Raw genomic sequence first — 19,071 nt, 5'->3', positions numbered from 1 at the left:
TCTAATTTTTCTAGATAATTTGAGTTTCTTGATGGAAATTGACTTTATCTACAATGGCCTTAATATGCCATTGTACCAAACTGTGCATCACATTTTAAAATGCAAATATTATGTGATTTAAATTAGTGAAAGCAAATAAAAGCTAATTTTACACTTTTATTTTGACACATACTCTGTTCAGCCCCAGAGAGAAAAGAAATGTTTCAATAAGTTGCAAAAGTAAATGGATTAAACTTCAATGGTGCTTTTCCAGTCAGACAACCTGAGGTACTTTACAGCTAGACTCACACACAAACACATAATATTACACAGATATGCAAATCAGAAAACGTGCACATAAAATTGTACAAAATATCTGAAAGCTGAGAGCACTATAATCAAGAACTGGAAGTCCTCCAAAATGGTGAAAAAGACGAGAACAACTGGTCTGACTTGCTACTGAGACCGAGAGCAACTTCAGAAAGCTGCAGGAATTTCTGTCTGTAATCTCCCATCTGCTTCAGACGCAACACAGAAACATTTTCTGAAAAGAAAAATCATGCAATTCTGACTAAATCAAAAAAATAAAAATCTGGAGTCTCTAAAAATATGTGGGAAGGATCATAATTTGATGATTATTGGTTATAATTACAAATCCAACACCACACCCACTGTGAAGCATTTTATTTATTTTCTTATCTGTTCTTTTTAAGATGGGTAAAATCTCATTTTATAACTCATAGCATTGTTAGACACTTATTAAATCAACTTCACATTGATTTATTCATTCAGACTGATTAATATCAGTACACATAAAAATGGTAAGAAGAAAAGAATCATTTGTTGATATACTGTAAAATAAGAACAGCAACCTATTTTTACTCAAGTAAAAATAAAAAGTAGTCATCCAAGAAATTCAGCAAAAATATTTCATTCAAATCAGTTTCTTCAATAAAAAACTTCTAACATTTTAACAAAAACTCCCAGTGTGTGTCTGAGTCTGGTGAACTGTTGATTAAAACATGTTAGTTTTTCATTCAGTGGGTAGAAAATCTAGAAATTTGACTTAAGTAAGAGCAGAAATACTTCATAATAAAATTACTCAAATAAAAAGTGCAGCGTAGTAAAAAAATACTCCTAAAAGTACAGTTTGGTTTCTTTTGTTTTTTCAAAAAAAGCTACTCAAGTAGGCCTGAATGTAATTGAGTAAATTTAACTACCTAACTCTCGTTACACACACGGGAAAGATAAAGCATCTGGGGTTATCATGTTGGTAAGGGGGCCCAAAATTAAAACCTGCTTTGGGCTGCCAAAAAGCTTGTGCCGGCCCTATAAAACTTTTAAAATCATATATAGTATTCCGAAAAATGCAAACGATAATAAAAGTAAACAGGTAGTTGGTCGGAACGTTGTGACCTGTTACCTCCGAGCCGGTGATGTGATAAACAGGCCGCCCCCTCCCTCCGTCCAGCCGCCAGCAGGTCGCTTCCAGCAGGTTCAGCCACAGACTCACAGCCGCACACGGTAACCGCCACGCTTCTCAGGCCTTTCTGCACAGCGGAGGAAATTCACAGCCTGACTTCAGTTTAGTTATTCACGGTACGTAGCTTTATGTTGTGTGTCATTTGTCGATAAATAGTGAATATAACTGCTGTGTCTTTTTTATTATTTTAATAAACGGCCTCGGTCTGGTGGGTAAGAGGCCTCGCCGAGGCTAGCACCCTGGTTAGCAGACTTTTTGGACACAATCTGAATATTTATGTATCTTATTTGTAATGTCACAGTACAGTTCTTGTCCTTTTTACGGCGTTAGATGGAAACTATATTCGATATTTGTCCACAGTGTTCATTCGTAAACAGGCTAATTGTTCAGCATTTCCGTTGTTTCGCTTATGAACGTTAGCATGACCGGTCGGCTAATAAGTTAACGTAATTGACAACAACACCCCGCAGTTAACCTAAAATTACATTTATTGTTGTACAGTTTTATTATTATTAGCTATAGATGACATATAATCATGTATTGCTAGTAGAAATGGGATACAGCACGTTGTCAACGAGCCTTTTTAATAGTTTTAGCTAACGTTAGCTTGTTTGCTAACCAACGCAAAGCATTAAACGCTAGCTCAATGTTTGGGGTTAGTTTTTATTATTAATCAGGTCAGAACATCAGTAAGAAAATAATTTAAAGTATGAAAAACGACAATTGGGTTCAAAAGTTGAAAAAATCAAGGCATTTTTAAATGATGCAAATATTTGGCATGTAGGTTACATGAACAGTTACAGCAGCTTAACGTCAGTTTTTCTGGGTTAATTTACTGTAAAGCTTTTGAAGTTTTAGATACTACTTAAAGTAGAATCTAAAACGTTGCAAAATTTTTCAGATTTTCTCTTTAATTGTCATTAAACTTTCAGCAGTGGAAATAAATATGTATCACTTGTACTTTTTTCGAGTTTGTTATTGTAGATGATCAGGTTTTTTTAACTAAGAACAGCAGAGAACTTTATGGTATTTTATAAAAATTTAATTCAAAAATACTTTATTAATCCCAAAAGGAAATTAATTGTTGTTGTGACTTATTCAAGATTCCTGAGTGTTATTGTAGATGATGATGGGCCGAATTGTGCTAAATCACTGGAGAAACATGATTGATCCTCACAGTTTGCTGAAAGAGACGTATGATGCTGTGGGTCAGAGGATGCTGTTTGGCTGTGAGCCTGTTTCTGGAAAGAAAACAAAAGCATTCTCTTAGAATTATATTTGAAATCAAACATTTTTAAATACATGTTTTTCATGTGACATCACATTTCTGTGACCTTTGTAACTGACAGCCATGTTGGTAGGCAGTTGCTATGGAGCTGCTTTGACAACAATAAACAGGCCATAAGGTTAAAGCTAGCTCTCGCCTCGTTCTTATCTAACTTAGAAACAATTAAAGTACATTACAACTACCTGAGTCCTCTACCCACCTCTGTAATACTGAGATAAGTATCAGTGATATTTACTGCTGAACTAGCAACATTATTTTAGCTAGTGGAGCTTTTATCTGCTAGCTAAGACAGACATCTATCCTCCTCCATGCTGTAAACACTCTCCTGTCAGCAGGAGATCGGCGGCAGCTACTCCACATCGTCTGACACCATTCGATCCTGTCAGTAGCCATTTGGTTTATATTTTTCTCTTGCACATTAGTCAGAAGTGTCCATATATTTTCTTTTTGTTGGCCTGGAAGCCATAGTTCATCTATGCATTGCACTGCGTTTGCTTGCCAATATGGCGGTGACCACTTGTGGTTCAGACTTGTGGGAACTATGTGCTGCTTTAATAATAATTTTTCATGTCAGTGTGTTCACCTCATTATGAGCACTTGAATCCTGGCCACGGTTTGTTTTGCTCATGCTTGAAAAGCAAGTGGTCTAAAATCAGCAGATTGTTCTGGAAAACATTAACAGAGTTTTTGGTTGAAAAAGGAAATTCTGCTCTTCAGTAAACTCAAATCATAGTTGATCTTCACTTAACAAAAGCGTGATTTTAATAATCAAATATAATTATTAATGTGTATACTGCCATAGAAAATTTGTTTGTTTTTATTTGCTCCATCAGAATTTATGTTTCTGCAACTTAAATGTTTTTCATCTTTTGTTTTAAAGTGTCTTACTGGGAACTCAGACTCTTCTTATATCAGGGTTTAAAAATATACCTGGTTCTGATTAAGATGGAAAAACTTTACTGTGTGTATCTGATGAAGCATAATCCATTTAAATTTGAACATCTAAATGTTATAGATCTTTAAATATTGTTTCTGTTTACATGCCTAAATGAAAGCTTAAACCTGCTCCTTGTACTAAATACTTACAATAGTTCAAACTACATATTTAGTATAAAAATGTCCAGGAATACAATAATAAATAAGGAGCCATTTAAAAGGAAACTCTGTAAATAAATGAATTTCTCTTGTTTCAGGAAATGCCCACGATAAAACTCCAGAGCTCTGATGGGGAAATCTTTGAGGTGGACGTTGAGATCGCCAAACAGTCCGTCACCATCAAGACCATGTTGGAAGGTGAATCATCTGATTATCTGTTTCTGAAAGGATTTTTGCTTTTTAATGAACAGAATCATGAATGTAATGGAGACGAATGCTGGTTTCTGTTTCCAGATTTGGGAATGGATGATGAAGGAGACGATGATCCCGTCCCCCTCCCTAATGTGAATGCTGCCATTCTCAAGAAGGTAACACACACACACACACACACACACACCTGTTGTGTTTAAATGTGATATTGCAGTTTTCCTGTTGGATATTTCAGTAACGATGTCTGCAACATGTTTTGTTGGATCTTCTCTGTATTTTTGTTCTCTGGGAATCATCCAACGGACATGAACAGTGAAAATACTCCATCCTTAAAGTGTGATCTACCAGATACTACAACCTTTAAAACAGTTAAACATAAATCTGTTTTGACGGTAACGTTGTTTTCTCCATGATAAAACAGACTTGAACTGTGACGATAGCAGAGGACGAGACGCCAGAAGCTCCAAGTTTAGAAAATCTTTTCAGTTACAGCTGATTTCACTGAGTGGGAGAATCGGTTCATAAAATGGTTGCACTCATTTCTTTTTACACTTGGAGATGTTGGAGCAGCTGATTTAAAGCTGAGCTCCTGCATGCCTGCGGTCAGGTTGCATGTAAATGAGCATGCTGCGTTTCCCTGCAGGTGATTCAGTGGTGCACCCACCACAAAGACGACCCCCCTCCCCCCGAGGACGACGAGAACAAGGAGAAGAGGACGGACGACATTCCTGTTTGGGACCAGGAGTTCCTCAAAGTGGACCAAGGCACCTTGTTTGAACTCATCCTGGTAAAATAACTTTTTACAGTGTAAAACTTTAAAACAGAAGTGTCTGACCTCTCTGGTACATCCAGAGTTTGTTCACTATGTTCACAGCAGCTACTAGCAAACCTGAGATTATTTTTCTCTTCTCAAAATAAACTGGTCTCAGTTTATTCAGGAGTTTCCTTCCACATGTCTTGTTTTGATCCCTTTTGGTCATAAATTATCAAACATTTTTGCTGCTCTGCCTTCAGTAAGGCTGACATTATAAACTCACAACCATACTATTGACTGAATTATCAATATCAGTGATTATTAATAAGTTATTGATTAGTTTTTTCTCTTGAATATCTGAAATACAGCCAAATCGGTGGTGTGACGTTTCCTGTTTTATCCAAGCCAAACGGTTGAGTTGAAACAATCTGATTTTAAGTTTAAATGAGGACAGATGGTTGATCAGGACGGGTAAACAGGCCCATCATGTGAGAGGAAACCCGAGAGCGGACCTGGTACCGGTCCCTCACTGAGGCTCCCAAAGAGAAACACGAGCTGATGAACCTTCACCACAAACCGCAAACCCACTTTAAAGGATATTTAATGAGGAATAAATACACCTAAATGATTATTTTGATGTAAAACTGGCTGTATGAATACCCAGAATAATATCAGTTTTTACCCCAAAATTTTGAACTAATATATAACACATTGGTGTTTTAATTAAAAAGCATTTATTTCTACTGCTAAAAAATAAAATGATGGTATTTAAAACTGTAATTTTAATACGTAAGTTTATACATAGATATTTTTGCAGTATAATCTTGAATAAACAGTTAGTCATATAAAATTTAAGTCGGTGTCTGTTTAAGAATACTTTTAAAGAGATAAACAGTGGTGGAATATGTTAAGTTCTGGACAAGCTAACCCCGAAGCTAATACTAGCTGGCTAGTTAGCTTAGCTCGGTTGGCAACATTAAACTGTGCTTAACAGACACAATGCTGTAGATTTTTATCATGGCAGCTTCAGCTGGAAAAGATTATTACCTTATTAACAGTAAAAGGAGGCGAGCTTTAGCTTCCATGGACGGTTAAAGAACGAGGAGCCGGACTCGACTCGGCGGAGTGCGGGTCTGATCCGGTCTAAGCCCCGCCCACCTTCCAGAACCTTCTCCCATAAGTGACGCAACCAAGCTGGGAAAGATGGCGGAAGGAAATATGTTTCTTAATTTTATTCTTATTTTCTTTTTTGAATTGCTGATTTAATCATTTTTTAATGTATTTAAAACATTACATTAAACATGTCAATGCAAATGATAAACGCCTAAAAACACAACCTCTTTAAGTTTTAAATTTTTAAATTGCCTGATTTTATAGTACATTTGTGTTTAAAACTTTACTCCTTGCAGAAATGTACCACTGAGCCTGAAATGAATGTTGGCTTTGTTGTTGCTGTTTTGGTGTAGAACCATTTCATCCCCTCACAGCCTTTCCTTATGCTGCTGCTTTTTATTTCTGTCGTCTGTTCAGGCCGCTAACTATTTGGACATCAAAGGCCTCTTAGATGTCACCTGCAAGACAGTGGCCAACATGATCAAAGGCAAAACCCCAGAAGAGATCAGGAAGACTTTCAACATCAAAAATGATTTCACAGAGGAGGAGGAGGCCCAGGTACTTACCGTTCTGTATTAAAACATAAAATGAGAACATTTTATTCGCTCGAGGCAAAATGAGAGTTCACCTGCCGGTTGTTTTGTGTGCAGGTACGCAAAGAGAACCAGTGGTGTGAAGAAAAATAAAGCAGAGAATCCTGCCAACACTACCACACTGAAAGGATTGTCCCTGCTTACTGGTTGCACTGGCGTTGTTCATACTTGTTAATATTTTACTTTTAGGATATTGACAGCCACTTTGCTCTCTAGTTCCCTTCATTTCTGTATCCCAATAATAGCATGACCATTTTAACTTGCTTGTGTGGTGTCATTAATTTAAAGATAAAATGCTTATTACTGTTTTCACACACTCATATTTGTGGATCTCCATAAAATGTAGTCCTGTTCTCATGGCTTTGTATCCTTGAAGAAGAAGAAAACAACATCCCTCCTTCCAGATTATCCTTATTTTTAGTTGCTCTAGTTGTCTATTTTTTTTTTACTGGAGATTATTCTTTTAGGTTCATTGTATTGAATAAAGTTACATTTTTGACAATGGAAAAACCCAGGGTGAATGTGATTTTTGCTCCACATTGGCTTTGTTTAAACCTGGAAGGCGACTTGTTAGGAGAAATGAAGTTGGAAGCGGCTAAATGTTTTTGCATTTTCACCTTCATCACAGCGTTGACTCATAAATTTGTGTATTAAATTGGACACTTTCAGCTTAGCTGTGATGCTGGTTTTTTTTAGCTGGATAAACGCACTGAAGAAGTTAATAAAACCTTTCAAATGAACGTGGTGTCGTCTTTCTGTTGGGGTCACCAGTTTCAGTTGAAGTTTCTCTCAATGTCCTTCATTCATGCAGCTGCTTAGTGAGTCCATAAGTGAAGCTTTTATAGATTTACATTTATTTTCCAGCTGTAATATTTAGTGATTATTATATAGAATTTTCACTTTTTCAATTGAATTACTAAAAATAAAACAACCTCTGGTAGTTTAAGATGGAAATGTACAACAGGAATATCAGCGGTCCAGGTGTTGGCTGATAATCGGCTATTTTAGGCTGATTAGGACATAATTTTGTTTTGAATAGAAGAGTACAATTAGATCAGATTTGATCCATTTTACTGTTTCAGTGGCAGTAGTTCATCATATTTAAAGTAAAGCTCCGGCTGTCCATGTTAGTTTTGTTTCTGTTAAGTAACTTGTAGTTTTCAGTAGTGATTTACTCTGAAGCCAGTGTTGTGTACAAAACCTTACCTTTTTAGAAATCCCTCCATCCACTGTCAACGCTCACTTTTTTTGGTGCTTAGTTTAAAAATGAGAGATTTTAGTTTGAGAAAAAATAAGTGCAATGTTTCTTGGTTTACAACTATCCCCATTGAAAAAATAATAAGCCTGCAGCCATAAACATAAAAAAAAACACTTTTAATAACATCAAACAAAAACCATACATCAGGGGTTCAAAGCATGAAAGTACAAAAACATCTTCCAGTTGTTTCTGCCTGCAGTCTGAACGTTTTCTTTTACCACAACAGCGCCATCTGCTGGAGAAGAATGGTAAAAAGCTCAAGCTACACTTACTGAGGCAGAAGCTGCGAGAAAACGGTGAAATGAAAACCTGTCTCGAAATGTAACATTACAGTTGGAACATGCACCGACTGACAACAAAATATAGTTTGAAGGCTTCTGCAGTAATACTGGACCACAAAAAGGTAAAATTCTGCACAAAAAGACAAAAAACGTATTGCTTTTAGAAAAAAGTGGAAACTATAATATTTTTTTCAAAAAGAATTTACCTTTTAATTCCATAAAAACATACAAAAGTTATTTATTATAATATAAAACTTTACAAGACAATGCAATATAATAGTACCCATCGGTCACAGATTAGTTTGCGGAGCTGCAGAGAAGAAAAAAAAACAAAACAAATCTTAAAGAAACATATGACCTTAAAAATGACATGAGATTTATACACGAAAAAGTAAAAAACAAAATGTAAAAATGTAACAGTGAAGCTGGAGAATAGAAGCCTAAAAGTGCTAAAGGAAGTGAGCTGGGAGTCGGTTTGACCTCTGGAAATACAAACATAAGAGACAGAAATACTTTTCCCAGGAATCGGAGGTCCTGCTGGTCGGACGGGTCCAGAAGAGATACTGACATGAAAACATGAATAATTCATCTTAAGGTTACAAAGTGAGGACCAACTTGAGGAGGAACCGTCCAGAAACAAAAACCGACCAGAACTCAAACGGTTTGAGCCAAAACAAGAAGATTATAAAAAGTCTTTTCCACCTTTTGCCACATTATAAATCAATATATTTTAACAGGAGTGTATGTGACGGACCAATAAAAATACAAACAAATAGTTAAAATGTGCTGTTTCTATTTTAGACACATTTCTCCGATACTCTTGAATGTTGCCAAAATGAAGTTCAGTCTTGGAAGAAGTCTGAAAAATAATTTAACATATGATAATAATTGATCATATAATCAATAATCATTTGTGCCTGTCAGCAGGCCGTTCACAATAATCAATAAATCACATTAAAATGAACTCAATAATCTCCATTTGCATAATTTATCATTTTCCTACCGAACACTGGATGTTAAGTCTTCAGTCTGATGCTTTTGTTTACAGTGAATTCATGATTATTTTCATCTGTTTCTCTTCTTTGCTTTATTTATTTTAGATATTTAAAATGTCTTCCAGTTCTAGTTCATTAGAATTGAAAGTTTATTGATCTGTTCTTGCATTATTATTATGCCATTAGGTTGTTTAGGTTGTAAATGGTCTCAAAACAAGAATATCATCATTTATTGCAATAACTTCTGGGACAATTTATCTTTCCACAAGTCTGACCTGAAGTGATCGCCGCCATCTTGGTAGGCAAAGTCAACAAAATGAAAGTTTATAGACACTCCTGACCAGCATGCAAGAAAAAAAAAAAGAACAAAATGTCTGCTGATGGGATGGAAACACGTCAGACGACGTGGAGAAGCTGCCACTGATCTGCTGTGACAGAGTTCACTAACTAGTGAACAGGAAGTGTTTACAGCAGGGAGGAGCTTCATACAACCAACGTTTAAAGGGATTTATAAAGGACTGAAGAACTCTTCATGTGAAGAACAAGGTTCTGGAGGCTGGCAGAGTGAGTACATGTACGTAGGCTACATCTCCGTCTTAGCCAATAAAAGCTACGTTAGCCAAGCTAACATAGCCAGTTCAGCAATAAGAACTATAGTAAATATTTATATTCGTATTACACAGAGGAGGGTAGAGGACTCAAGAAGTTGTAAAGTAATATTTTTATAAGTTAGATAGCAACAAGGCGAGAGCTAATTCTAAGCTCCTGGCTTGTTTGTTGTTGTCATAGCAACTGCCTACCAAGATGGCTGTCAGCTATGAAGTTCCAGGAAGTGTGACGTCACACGCGAGCTGTGGATTTATCAGTAACGGTGACAGGCCTCTGAAGCGTTAAACACAAGGTGAACAGCTTTAGCCGTGTTGCTCTCACGTTGGAAACGGAAACGTTTGGAAAATCAGCACCGGAGGATGAAAGGTGAAGGGAGGCGACCAGGAGGATCTTCCTTCCTCTGGGGAGCCGAGGAGGAGAGTAGCGAGGCGGGAGGGCCGCGGCGATCAGTGAGTCTCTGTTAGCACTTTGAGAGAAAGTCCCGCCACCTTGGCGGCGGACAGCGCCGAGGAGCAGAGCGCCTGCTTGGCCGACAGCTCCAGGGTCGCGGTCGGGACGAGGTGGCAGAGGTCCGCCTGCTTGCCGGCGGACTGCTCCGACGGGAAGCGGGGGTTCGAGCGCGTGTGTGAGGAGCGGCGCGTGGAGGGGGAGGGCGGCGGGGACGGGGGCGCCTGCCGGTAGAGGCGCAGGCGCGCGGGACACGGGGACGGGGGCGAGTCTATAGCACTTAGATCTGAAGAAGATGGGCTGGGGCAGCCTCCTCCTTGAAGGTAGCGAATGCACTTCTTTTTCCTCCTAGGAACAGTCAGAGAGAGTTATCTGTGAATAAAGTGTGGAGACGTCAGCAGCGTTCAGTGGAGGCGCAGAATCACAGTGAGCAACCAACACAGAACTGACAGGAGACACTCAAAATAAATCAATAAATCAATTAATCACACCGTAAATTATTGACAATAATGTGAAATAAATGATCACAAACTGCTGGTGTTCATCCTGATAATTACACTGTAATAAAGAAAATTCAAACTTTTGATGTTTAGTTTCTGTTCATACTCTTTGGTCTGAACCAAGAAAAAAACAGTTTTATTACTTTGTAATTTTATGACTTTGTAACATGCTGTGGTGATGTTACTTAATGTGGCATCAAATTAATCAATAAGTCACATGACAATTTAATAAAAGCTCAATAGATTATTGACTTTCTGATGATAAAGTTGGTGATTTGATCTTTCTAAGGATAATATTAACTTCATAATTCATTTCTTTTGTTGTTTCTGCTGTTTTGTTTATTTTTGGATTTTAAAATGTTTTTCAGTTTCAGTTAAATGTTCAGTAGAATTTAAAGTTTATCGATTCTTCATGTTCTGCGTCGACACTGCAAAAACACAAAATATTACCAAATATTTTGGTTTAATTTGTTGTGTTAATTTCTTAGAACACTTGAAAGAAAATTAAAAACTGACTTAAAACCTTCTGAGTGAAACACATGAGCTTGTTTTAAAATTGGCAGATTATTTCACGACATTTTTCCTGTGATATCAGTTAAACAATCTGCAAATGGATCAAAAACATTTTCATTAATTATTATTTCATTATTAAGGAATTATTGGCTTAAAATAACCTCACATATTTCACTCAAAAGTTTGTTTTAAGTTAGTTTTTCTTTTTTCAAGTTCACTAAAATATTTTAATTAAAAACTAAGACAAAATCTGATGATTTTTGCAGTAATTTACTGAGCTGGTCGGCGATGATTTCAATAAAAGGTTCATTTTTAGTTTAGCATTTGGTTGAGGAAACCGTCTGTCGTCCGCTGTAAGACGATCAGATCGTGTTTCCTGCTGAACGTTTAAAGCAGACCTCCATACCATCAAAGCAGCTGACAGGATCCCAAGATCATCACCAGAACATGAAATGAGTCACCAGGTTGAACCGCAAACTGAGGCGCTGCGCCATTTTTAGACTGGAGGAGGAACTCTGCAGTAGAAAGTGATTCTAAATGTCAGAGTTCACCATCAAAAGACGCTCGTCACCACATCGCAGGGATGGAGAAAGTAGAAAGCAGACGGGCATGAGAAGATGCAGCGCTGCAGGGAGTGTGTGTGTGTGTGTGTGTGTGTGTGTGTGTGTGAAGCTGTGGTGATAAGGCTTAAAACCACAGTCAGCCCCCTTTGTTCTCTCAAACCGAAACACACACTCAGGTTTCCATGACGCAATAGCGGGGAAGACGGCGGAGCGAGCGTTTCGTGTTAGATTCCCGGTTCCTGCAGACTAGCCGTGGACTGCGGTCGACCCCCCGCAGCTCCGGCGTTGGGAGCTGCTGCCCTCTAGTGGCTCAACCTCCACAAAACTAAAGGAGGTGAAAAATCCACGGAAATATCCGCAACAAAAATACTAAAACTGGTTTTTATTACAAGCAGAGGAGGCCGAGTATCCAAACATGAACTATAAGACATTTCTACTGGAGTAAAAGTAAAAAGTATTTGATAGAAAGTCGACTCAAGCAGCTGATCAAGTGATCAATCATTTAAAATTTAAAGGTGACATCATCAGACGGAACAAAATATAAAGTTAAGTGGAAATTTGGGTATTTAAAAGATCAAAATGACAATAATTCATATAAGTAACAAAAAATAAATAAAATATGGCAAAAGAAAATGTTTCCAGGTTGAAAAAAGACGATTTGATTATTGGTGATTATCAGCTCCGGTTTCTGGCCGCCTGGCAAAATAATTTTATGAACTAATAATAAGGAAACTTTTTCTTACCTGCAGCACAAAATCTCCCTTTTTTACATTAAATGCACAAACAATAAATGTCCAGACAAAAACTGGCGAACCAAAACATTTTTATGTTTATGCAGTTTTAGAAAAACAGTTTTTGTAGTTTTGTAGAAACAACCAGTTGAAGTTCAATTCATTTTTTTGCTGAAGAATATGAAAATCTTTTAGATTGTGTTTTATTTCCTCGGTAATTTAAAGCTAAATTCTTCTAGTCTCAGGTCGGACTCGGGGTGTTTGGGTTCGGATCAGCAGGTTAGTGACAGACGACATGCAGAGCTCAGAAAGTGAGCGATTCCCGAGAGACAGAGCCGATCATGAAGAAAGTTTCCTTTGTTGTTTTTGGACCTGGGAGAAATAATCTGACCCCAGCCGGTCGGTCCAAACCTCCACAGGTAACAATATTCAGCAACCGTCTTGCTACATCTAAAAACTTTCAAGACAAAAAAACTTGGAATCGGCCAAAATCTGAATCAGCCAAGATTAGAAATTGGTGATCGGCCATAAATATCAATAATAATATCAATGATATCAATATTCTTGAGACGGGAAAACCGTTGGAACAGTTTTTTCCCCAAACAGAGAAATGAAAGTTTAAAACTTCTTTTTTTAATTTTTTTTATCCTCTTTCCATTTCATAAATATTATCACAAAAAAATCCATAAAAAACAAGTAAAATGTTGCAGCTGTAATGTGATAAAAATCAAAAACGATTACTGCTGATGAGAACGTCTCTGAGTCGGTACCACGGGCCGGTCGTCAGTCTGACCTCTCACTGCACAGCAGAAGAGGTCAGACTGTCTTTGGACCTTTGGACCTTTGGATCTCAGGTAGAAAAGATCGGCTTCACATGGAAGTATCGGCCGATCACCAAACTCTCAAAATGAAGGTCAGCTCCGATAAAACCAGGAGAAACGGTACGGATGGGTAAATCTGGAGGTGATAACCGCCTCCATGGCCGCTCTGTCTCCTCAGGAAGGCTGAATCAGACTGGAGTGATGGTGAGTGGAGGAATGTCGGTTACACACCTGCAGGGACCGCACCAGTCCGTTTGTTGGTTGAGGCCGAAGCGAGCCCGGCATTTCTTAGGAGAGCCCGGGTCTGAGCGCACAATGCACAGCATGCAGGAGAACAGGAGGAAAAGCAAAAAATAGATGTAATAAACAGAGAGGAGCGAAGGAAGAGGGGGAAGTTAGAGGGTCAGAGGAAAAACAACGAGAGGAGAGATACGGAAGAGAAAAAAGCCAAAACTGTTAGTAGCACAACGCGACAGTGACAAACAGCACAGATCCAGTTAAAGTTGCTCAGATTAAACCCTCTGAGGAAAAGCAGCCGTGCAAAAAAACCCAAAAAAACAAACAAAAAAAAAGACAGAAAAACCTTCATGTTCTGCAGAGAGCAGCAAACAGAAACACTTTTTCATCCAGAGCCTGGATTCATGGGAAACGTCCAATTCAGCTTGCATGGAAAGCAGAGTGGGTGGTGGTTTGACGTTAGAGACACTTCCTGCCTCAAACAGAGAGCTGCAGCACCAACGCAGCACAAAGTTTCTGCTCATTCTGCCAGCAGAGTTGATGTTTACCTGTGTTGGAGTCCTGCTGCTTCTCCCGTTTTCTCCTCTTCTTCTTTCCCTGTGGGACAAACACAAACAAAAGATTTACCAAGTTAATTTAGTTTATTTTTAGACACAACAATAACAACATGCACTGCAAAAACACAAAGCAGTACTGAGTAATGTCCGTCTAGTTTCTAGAACAAACATCTTAGTTCACTTGAAATAAGAAAAACTAACTTACAAATAACTTTTCAGCAAAATAGGAGTTTGTTTCATGTCAATAATTCTCTAATGCTGATGAAAAGGTTCTGCTGGCAGGTCATTTGATTTATAAAAAGACATTTTTTATGTCTATAAAGTGAAGTGAAATAATCCAACAAGCTCTTATATCTTGCTGAAAAGTTATTCATAAGTTAGTTTTGTCTCATTTCAAGTGAATTCGAAACAGAACTACTTGGTAAAATCTTGTGTTTTTGCAGTGTACAGTCTTATTCCACTGTGCATAATAAAAATATTTTCAGTATATATAACCTTGCAAAAGTATTAATATCCAATGAACCATTTTAAATAAATGCTCCCTTCAAAGTTCATGACACAGTTTGAAATCTTTGTTTTTGCTGTCGAGATTTTAAAGATATAATTTCTTTTTAAATGCAGGTCATGATAATCTGAAATAACTCAAATGATAACATTTGACTGTTTTTATCTGGGAAATCATAATTTTGAAGAAATGAAAGCATAAAGTTTGTCTAAAGTTCCCAGAGGTCACAAACAAAAAGCATGAAACATTTATTACCTAAAATGTTAAAAAAATCAGCTGAGTCAAACATCAGACTGGATGCTTGACTCACTGTCAGTTTAAGTGCAAAAACACAAAATATTACCAAAGAATCTTGGTCTAATTTCTAGAGCAGATATTTTAGAGCATTTGGTAAAACTAGCCAACAAACAACCATTCAGTAAGAAACGTCAGTTTGTTTAAAATCAATAATTCCTTCAGGTTGGTGAAAAACGTCTATCGTAGTTCCACTGGCAGATTGTTTCACAAAGAGAACTGCGCCGTTACCTAGCAACCCCAGCCAAGCCCCGCCCGTTACCTAGCAACCCCAGCCAAGCCCCGCCGTTACCTAGCAACCCCAGCCAAGCCCCGCCCGTTACCTAGCAACCCCAGCCAAGCCCCGCCCGTTACCTAGCAACCCCAGCCAAGCCCCGCCCGTTACCTAGCAACCCCAGCCAAGCCCCGCCCGTTACCTAGCAACCCCAGCCAAGCCCCGCCGTTACCTAGCAACCCGGTTCTAGTTCCATTGGCCTATTACTTCTCTTACAAAAAGGGAAAACTGTCATGTTATTAGTTCAATAATCTGCCAATGAAACTAGAACTTTGTCATCAATAGTAACTGACTTAAACTCGAAGGTCTTGCTAAAAAGTTCCTTGTAAGCCAGTTTTGTCTTTTTTCAAGTGTACAAAGATATCTGCACTAGAAATTAGACCAAAATACTTGGTAAGATTTTGTGTTTTTGCAGTGAATTGAAATAAAGTGTGACGGGAAACTGAACTCGGGTATCTTACACAGACAACAGATTTAAAACATGATGAAAACAATCACTGAAATCCTCCAAAATTTTGATTCTGTCCAACACAAACTTCAATGTTTTTTTGTGGGATTTAATGTGAAAGACCAACACAAAGCAAAAGAAAAGTAATTTCATATTAATCATAATTTGTTGTGAGCAAAAACCTAAAAAATAGATTTTTTTAGCTATATATTTCATTATGGCTCTGGCTAAATAAAATAGTTTAAACTTTCCTGCTAAAGAAAGACTCCTCCACATCATGATGCTGCCACCACCATTTTCCCTGATGGGTGCGATGACTGCAGAGTTCAGACCGTCACCATGAACAGATGGACTATATCCACTGATAAGGTGTAAAATAAAGTCAATGTTTTCCTTTCACTTCCATTCTGTGTTGGTCCGTTACGTAAAATCCAAATATAAAACACTAAAGTTGGTTTTCGGTAGGAGTATTAGTACGTTTGCAAGGCAGTTTATAGTGTATTAAAAAAAGAAACTTTCTGAAGTGTTGCTCCACGTTGAAATGCAAACAGAAAACTCAAACATGAAAAGTTAAAAGCTACAACCAGCAACCAGAAACTAAAGCAAGAAAGAGAAACAAAAGCTTCTACTGCTTCAGTCACTAGAACCGAGATTCATGCACAACCTTCAGTTTCCACCAGTGTTAAAGAGAGCAGACGTCTTCTATAAAGTCCTTTTTTCATTTCAGATCACTCAGAAAGACAAACTTGACATTTCTTTCACTGTTTCTCGACTGTTAGTGAGTGTTGAGGTAAACTTGAGAGCTCTACTGCTGCTGATGCACCGAGGCTGAGATGAAGGATGTGGGGAGAGGAATCTACCGCCTACGCTGCGCCGCCTCGCTCTGCACCCTGTGTGGTTTACAACAAGTCATCCTGCAAATGGAGCTCCTGCTGTGTGTGTGTGTGTGTGTGTGTTGGTGTGCGTGGGCGTGTATGTGTGTGTGTGGTGGTTTCTAGCATGTTCTGCAGGAGAAACCCTCTACGCGTGTGGAGCTTCTCTTCATGTTCTGCTCGGAGACGGGGGTTTCTCCAAACAGATCGAGTTATGCTGCAGCAACAGACAGTAAACACACACACACACACACACACACACACACACACACACACGCCCACACACACACACACACACACACACACAGGATTTTCACCTTAAATGATTTGTTTGTTTTGGTGGGAGAAGGGATTTTCTTGTCGCCTGCTCCCCCTCCGTTTCATTCACAGACTTTCTCACAATGTTTTAACGGTGACACTTCAAGCTGGTTAGATAATGAGATTTCAGTCAAGCTGCTGCTGGCCACGCCCCCAACTCAACGTTTACACTCGCACGTGAAAATGGCTGCAAACAGATACGCTGCTATGCAACTATCCATCTTTGAAAAGAATTAGTGGAGCCTCCTGCACAACAACTGGTTTCTGGATGGAGTCAACAACAAAACTCTTGTCTTTTCCAGCAGCCATTGTTCGTTTGGTCAGCAGGAAAACCAGCTGACCAAACATACTGGAGCTCAGCTTAGGTTGCTAGGTAACGGGCAGAACTCTTCTGGGGTTGCTAGGTAACAGCATAGTGCCTGGTGATTTGCAACATTATTCCGGAGGTTTCTGAAACGGCTTGTTTTCTATACACCAAAAAAAACATGGACTTCTTGCTAACGGGTGTTTTTGTTTTTTAAGTGCCTGGTTGTTTTGTTGGAGCTGTAAAAACCAAACTGGAAGAATATGAATGTGCAAAAAGTTTTTTTTTTTTTGGCTTTATAGATTCCCTTTACGCTGATTGTTCTCCAAACTCCTTCAGGCTGGATTTTCTTTGGATTGACAAACATTTCCTGATTTATTTCATGTTTTTTGGTGGAACTACTTAGGGTGGAGGGATTGTTTTGTATTATTAAAATTTTATTTTATTATGAAATGATTTTGATCTGCAGAAACAAAGCAATAAAAATAAATGTTAAATGTAACAGAAAACCAAACAGAATCATTTCTACACTGAATCTTTGGGATCAGAAACTATTTTCCAGTTAAACTCAGTGAAGAAGAAAATATTTTCTTCCTTATTTCTTAACAATATGACTTTCAGACGCTGTTCATCTCCTATAAAGAGATTTATTTTCAGGTGCAGAGAAACGATGCATTCAAGACTAAAAGTAAAGATTACATTAAAATATTGCAAGAAAGTCTGACTCTGGAAGGTGACGTGAAGAAATTGGCCAAAGTGCAGCAGAAATATGTCAAAATGTGTTTTTTTCTCAAACAAAGCAAAACAGGACGGATAATAAAGTAATTAATAACCAAATGAAGCTGCTGTAGTGTTTGAAATGATAAATAAACGGATGCAGCCAGGCCAGCCATGCAGCCCTGCTCTCTGTTAGTTGGAAAAAGACGGCTGATTTATACCTCTGTGTGATGGAGAGTTTTAGTAGATAAAGAGATTTGAAATGCATCCACATCTTACCGACCGGAGGGCCTGTCCTCGTTTACATGCTTCAAACGTGAGCGATCTCTCAGGAGGGTGCATGCAAACTTTGCACAGAAATACCCACAGCCCCCTCCCGCTTTCATGCAGCTTCTCAAACACTTTATTTTTATGTTTTTATTTTTTACCCCACACCACAGAGGTATAAATCCACCATTAGACGAGTCCCTACCCAATCAGCTTTACTCTTTTCCCCTGCGACCCCGCTAAGGCCCGCCTCCTGCAAGAGTTCAACAGCAAACTGAGAAGTCAGAGGCACACAGCAGCCCAGATTCAGCAAAACCCCAAAACATTGAACTTTCAAAGAAACCAGCATGCAGCACACCGGCCATCTTTACAAGGTTTCACTGTGGGTTTACAGCCAGAGGCGTCAATAAAATCACATCAGATATTGAGCTGAACATGGAGCGCTTTCACCTCTTTCTGTTTATCCAATGATTTGGGCTTCGTCAGCAAAAACTGACACTTTAATTTTACAAACATCTGATGTGATCTACTTATTAAAGTGTAAAACAGAAAAAAGATTCAATTTAAATAAACAGAAAAAAGATTCAATTTAAATAAAGTTGATAGGCAAAAGAAAATTAATTCAGAATCAAACTGAAAATAAAGTTTGAAGAACAAATGTTTTGCTGTTTCCTTTTTTAAAATTATTATTTCAGTAAAAAAAAAAAAAAGAGTTGACATAAAATTTGAGTGAAATTTCACATTTTGCTCCAGTTTTTAAAAGATTCTGATTATTGAAGCAGAAGACATTTACAAACTTGAATAAAGAGACTCATTTGATGACAGTTTTATGCTTTGGTTGTCTTTTAAACCAAAACAAACTAAAATTAAGAACCACAGTTTGAAAAAAAGAAATTCCTAAAAGGCCTAAAAATAGCAAAATATCCGTTTCCTACATCTTTTGAATGAGACAGGAATCATCTGCAATCAATCAGGTAATCAGAAATATGAAAAAGCAAATAAACAAATATAAAAACAAGTTAATATGGTTCAGAAATTTACGTTT

The 19,071-nt window shown here is 38.0% G+C and overlaps 2 protein-coding genes and 1 long non-coding RNA gene across 7 annotated transcripts in view; 1 reads left to right on the top strand and 2 right to left on the bottom strand.

The window, feature by feature from the left end:
• Window positions 1–1,387: 1,387 nt before the first annotated feature.
• Window positions 1,388–7,255, top strand: skp1 (S-phase kinase-associated protein 1). The gene is made up of 6 exons (XM_044140394.1): window positions 1,388–1,578; window positions 3,944–4,043; window positions 4,140–4,213; window positions 4,699–4,842; window positions 6,340–6,480; window positions 6,573–7,255. Exons 2-6 carry the CDS (start codon window positions 3,947–3,949, stop codon window positions 6,606–6,608), a joined length of 492 nt encoding a protein of 163 aa, XP_043996329.1. The 5' UTR covers window positions 1,388–1,578; window positions 3,944–3,946; the 3' UTR covers window positions 6,609–7,255.
• Window positions 2,640–6,333, bottom strand: LOC122844693. Its single transcript, XR_006372922.1, has 3 exons — window positions 5,857–6,333; window positions 3,334–3,415; window positions 2,640–2,703 (listed from the first exon to the last, which is right to left on the bottom strand). It is a non-coding gene; the product is annotated as an uncharacterized LOC122844693 (long non-coding RNA).
• Window positions 7,256–7,868: 613 nt separating the features above from the next.
• tcf7 (transcription factor 7) overlaps window positions 7,869–19,071 on the bottom strand; it is a 77,175-nt gene continuing 65,972 nt past the window's right edge. For 2 of the 5 annotated variants that reach the window (XM_044140387.1, XM_044140389.1), the window contains 4 exons: window positions 18,232–18,279; window positions 14,019–14,067; window positions 13,465–13,537; window positions 7,869–10,453 (listed from right to left, as the gene is read on the bottom strand). In XM_044140387.1, coding sequence (XP_043996322.1) covers window positions 10,105–10,453; window positions 13,465–13,537; window positions 14,019–14,067; window positions 18,232–18,279 — 519 coding nt within the window. In that variant the 3' untranslated portion in view covers window positions 7,869–10,104. Of the gene's footprint in view, window positions 10,478–13,464; window positions 13,538–14,018; window positions 14,068–18,231; window positions 18,280–19,071 lie in introns of all 5 variants that reach the window. The other 3 variants (XM_044140388.1, XM_044140390.1, XM_044140391.1) reach the window with 2 other exon arrangements.

The sequence above is a fragment of the Gambusia affinis genome, linkage group LG15, assembly GCF_019740435.1.
Source record: "Gambusia affinis linkage group LG15, SWU_Gaff_1.0, whole genome shotgun sequence".
Lineage (NCBI taxonomy): Eukaryota > Metazoa > Chordata > Actinopteri > Cyprinodontiformes > Poeciliidae > Gambusia > Gambusia affinis.
Note: the sequence above shows the minus strand (reverse complement) of the source record. Positions and strands in the feature narration are given on the sequence as shown.

Coding starts and splice junctions, on each gene's coding strand:
- skp1 (XM_044140394.1), top strand. CDS start 3,947: ATGCCCACGATAAAACTCCAGAGCTCTGATGGGGAAATCTTTGAGGTG. Junction 4,044..4,139: donor CATCAAGACCATGTTGGAAG/GTGAATCATCTG, acceptor TTCTGTTTCCAG/ATTTGGGAATGGATGATGAA. Junction 4,214..4,698: donor ATGCTGCCATTCTCAAGAAG/GTAACACACACA, acceptor GTTTCCCTGCAG/GTGATTCAGTGGTGCACCCA.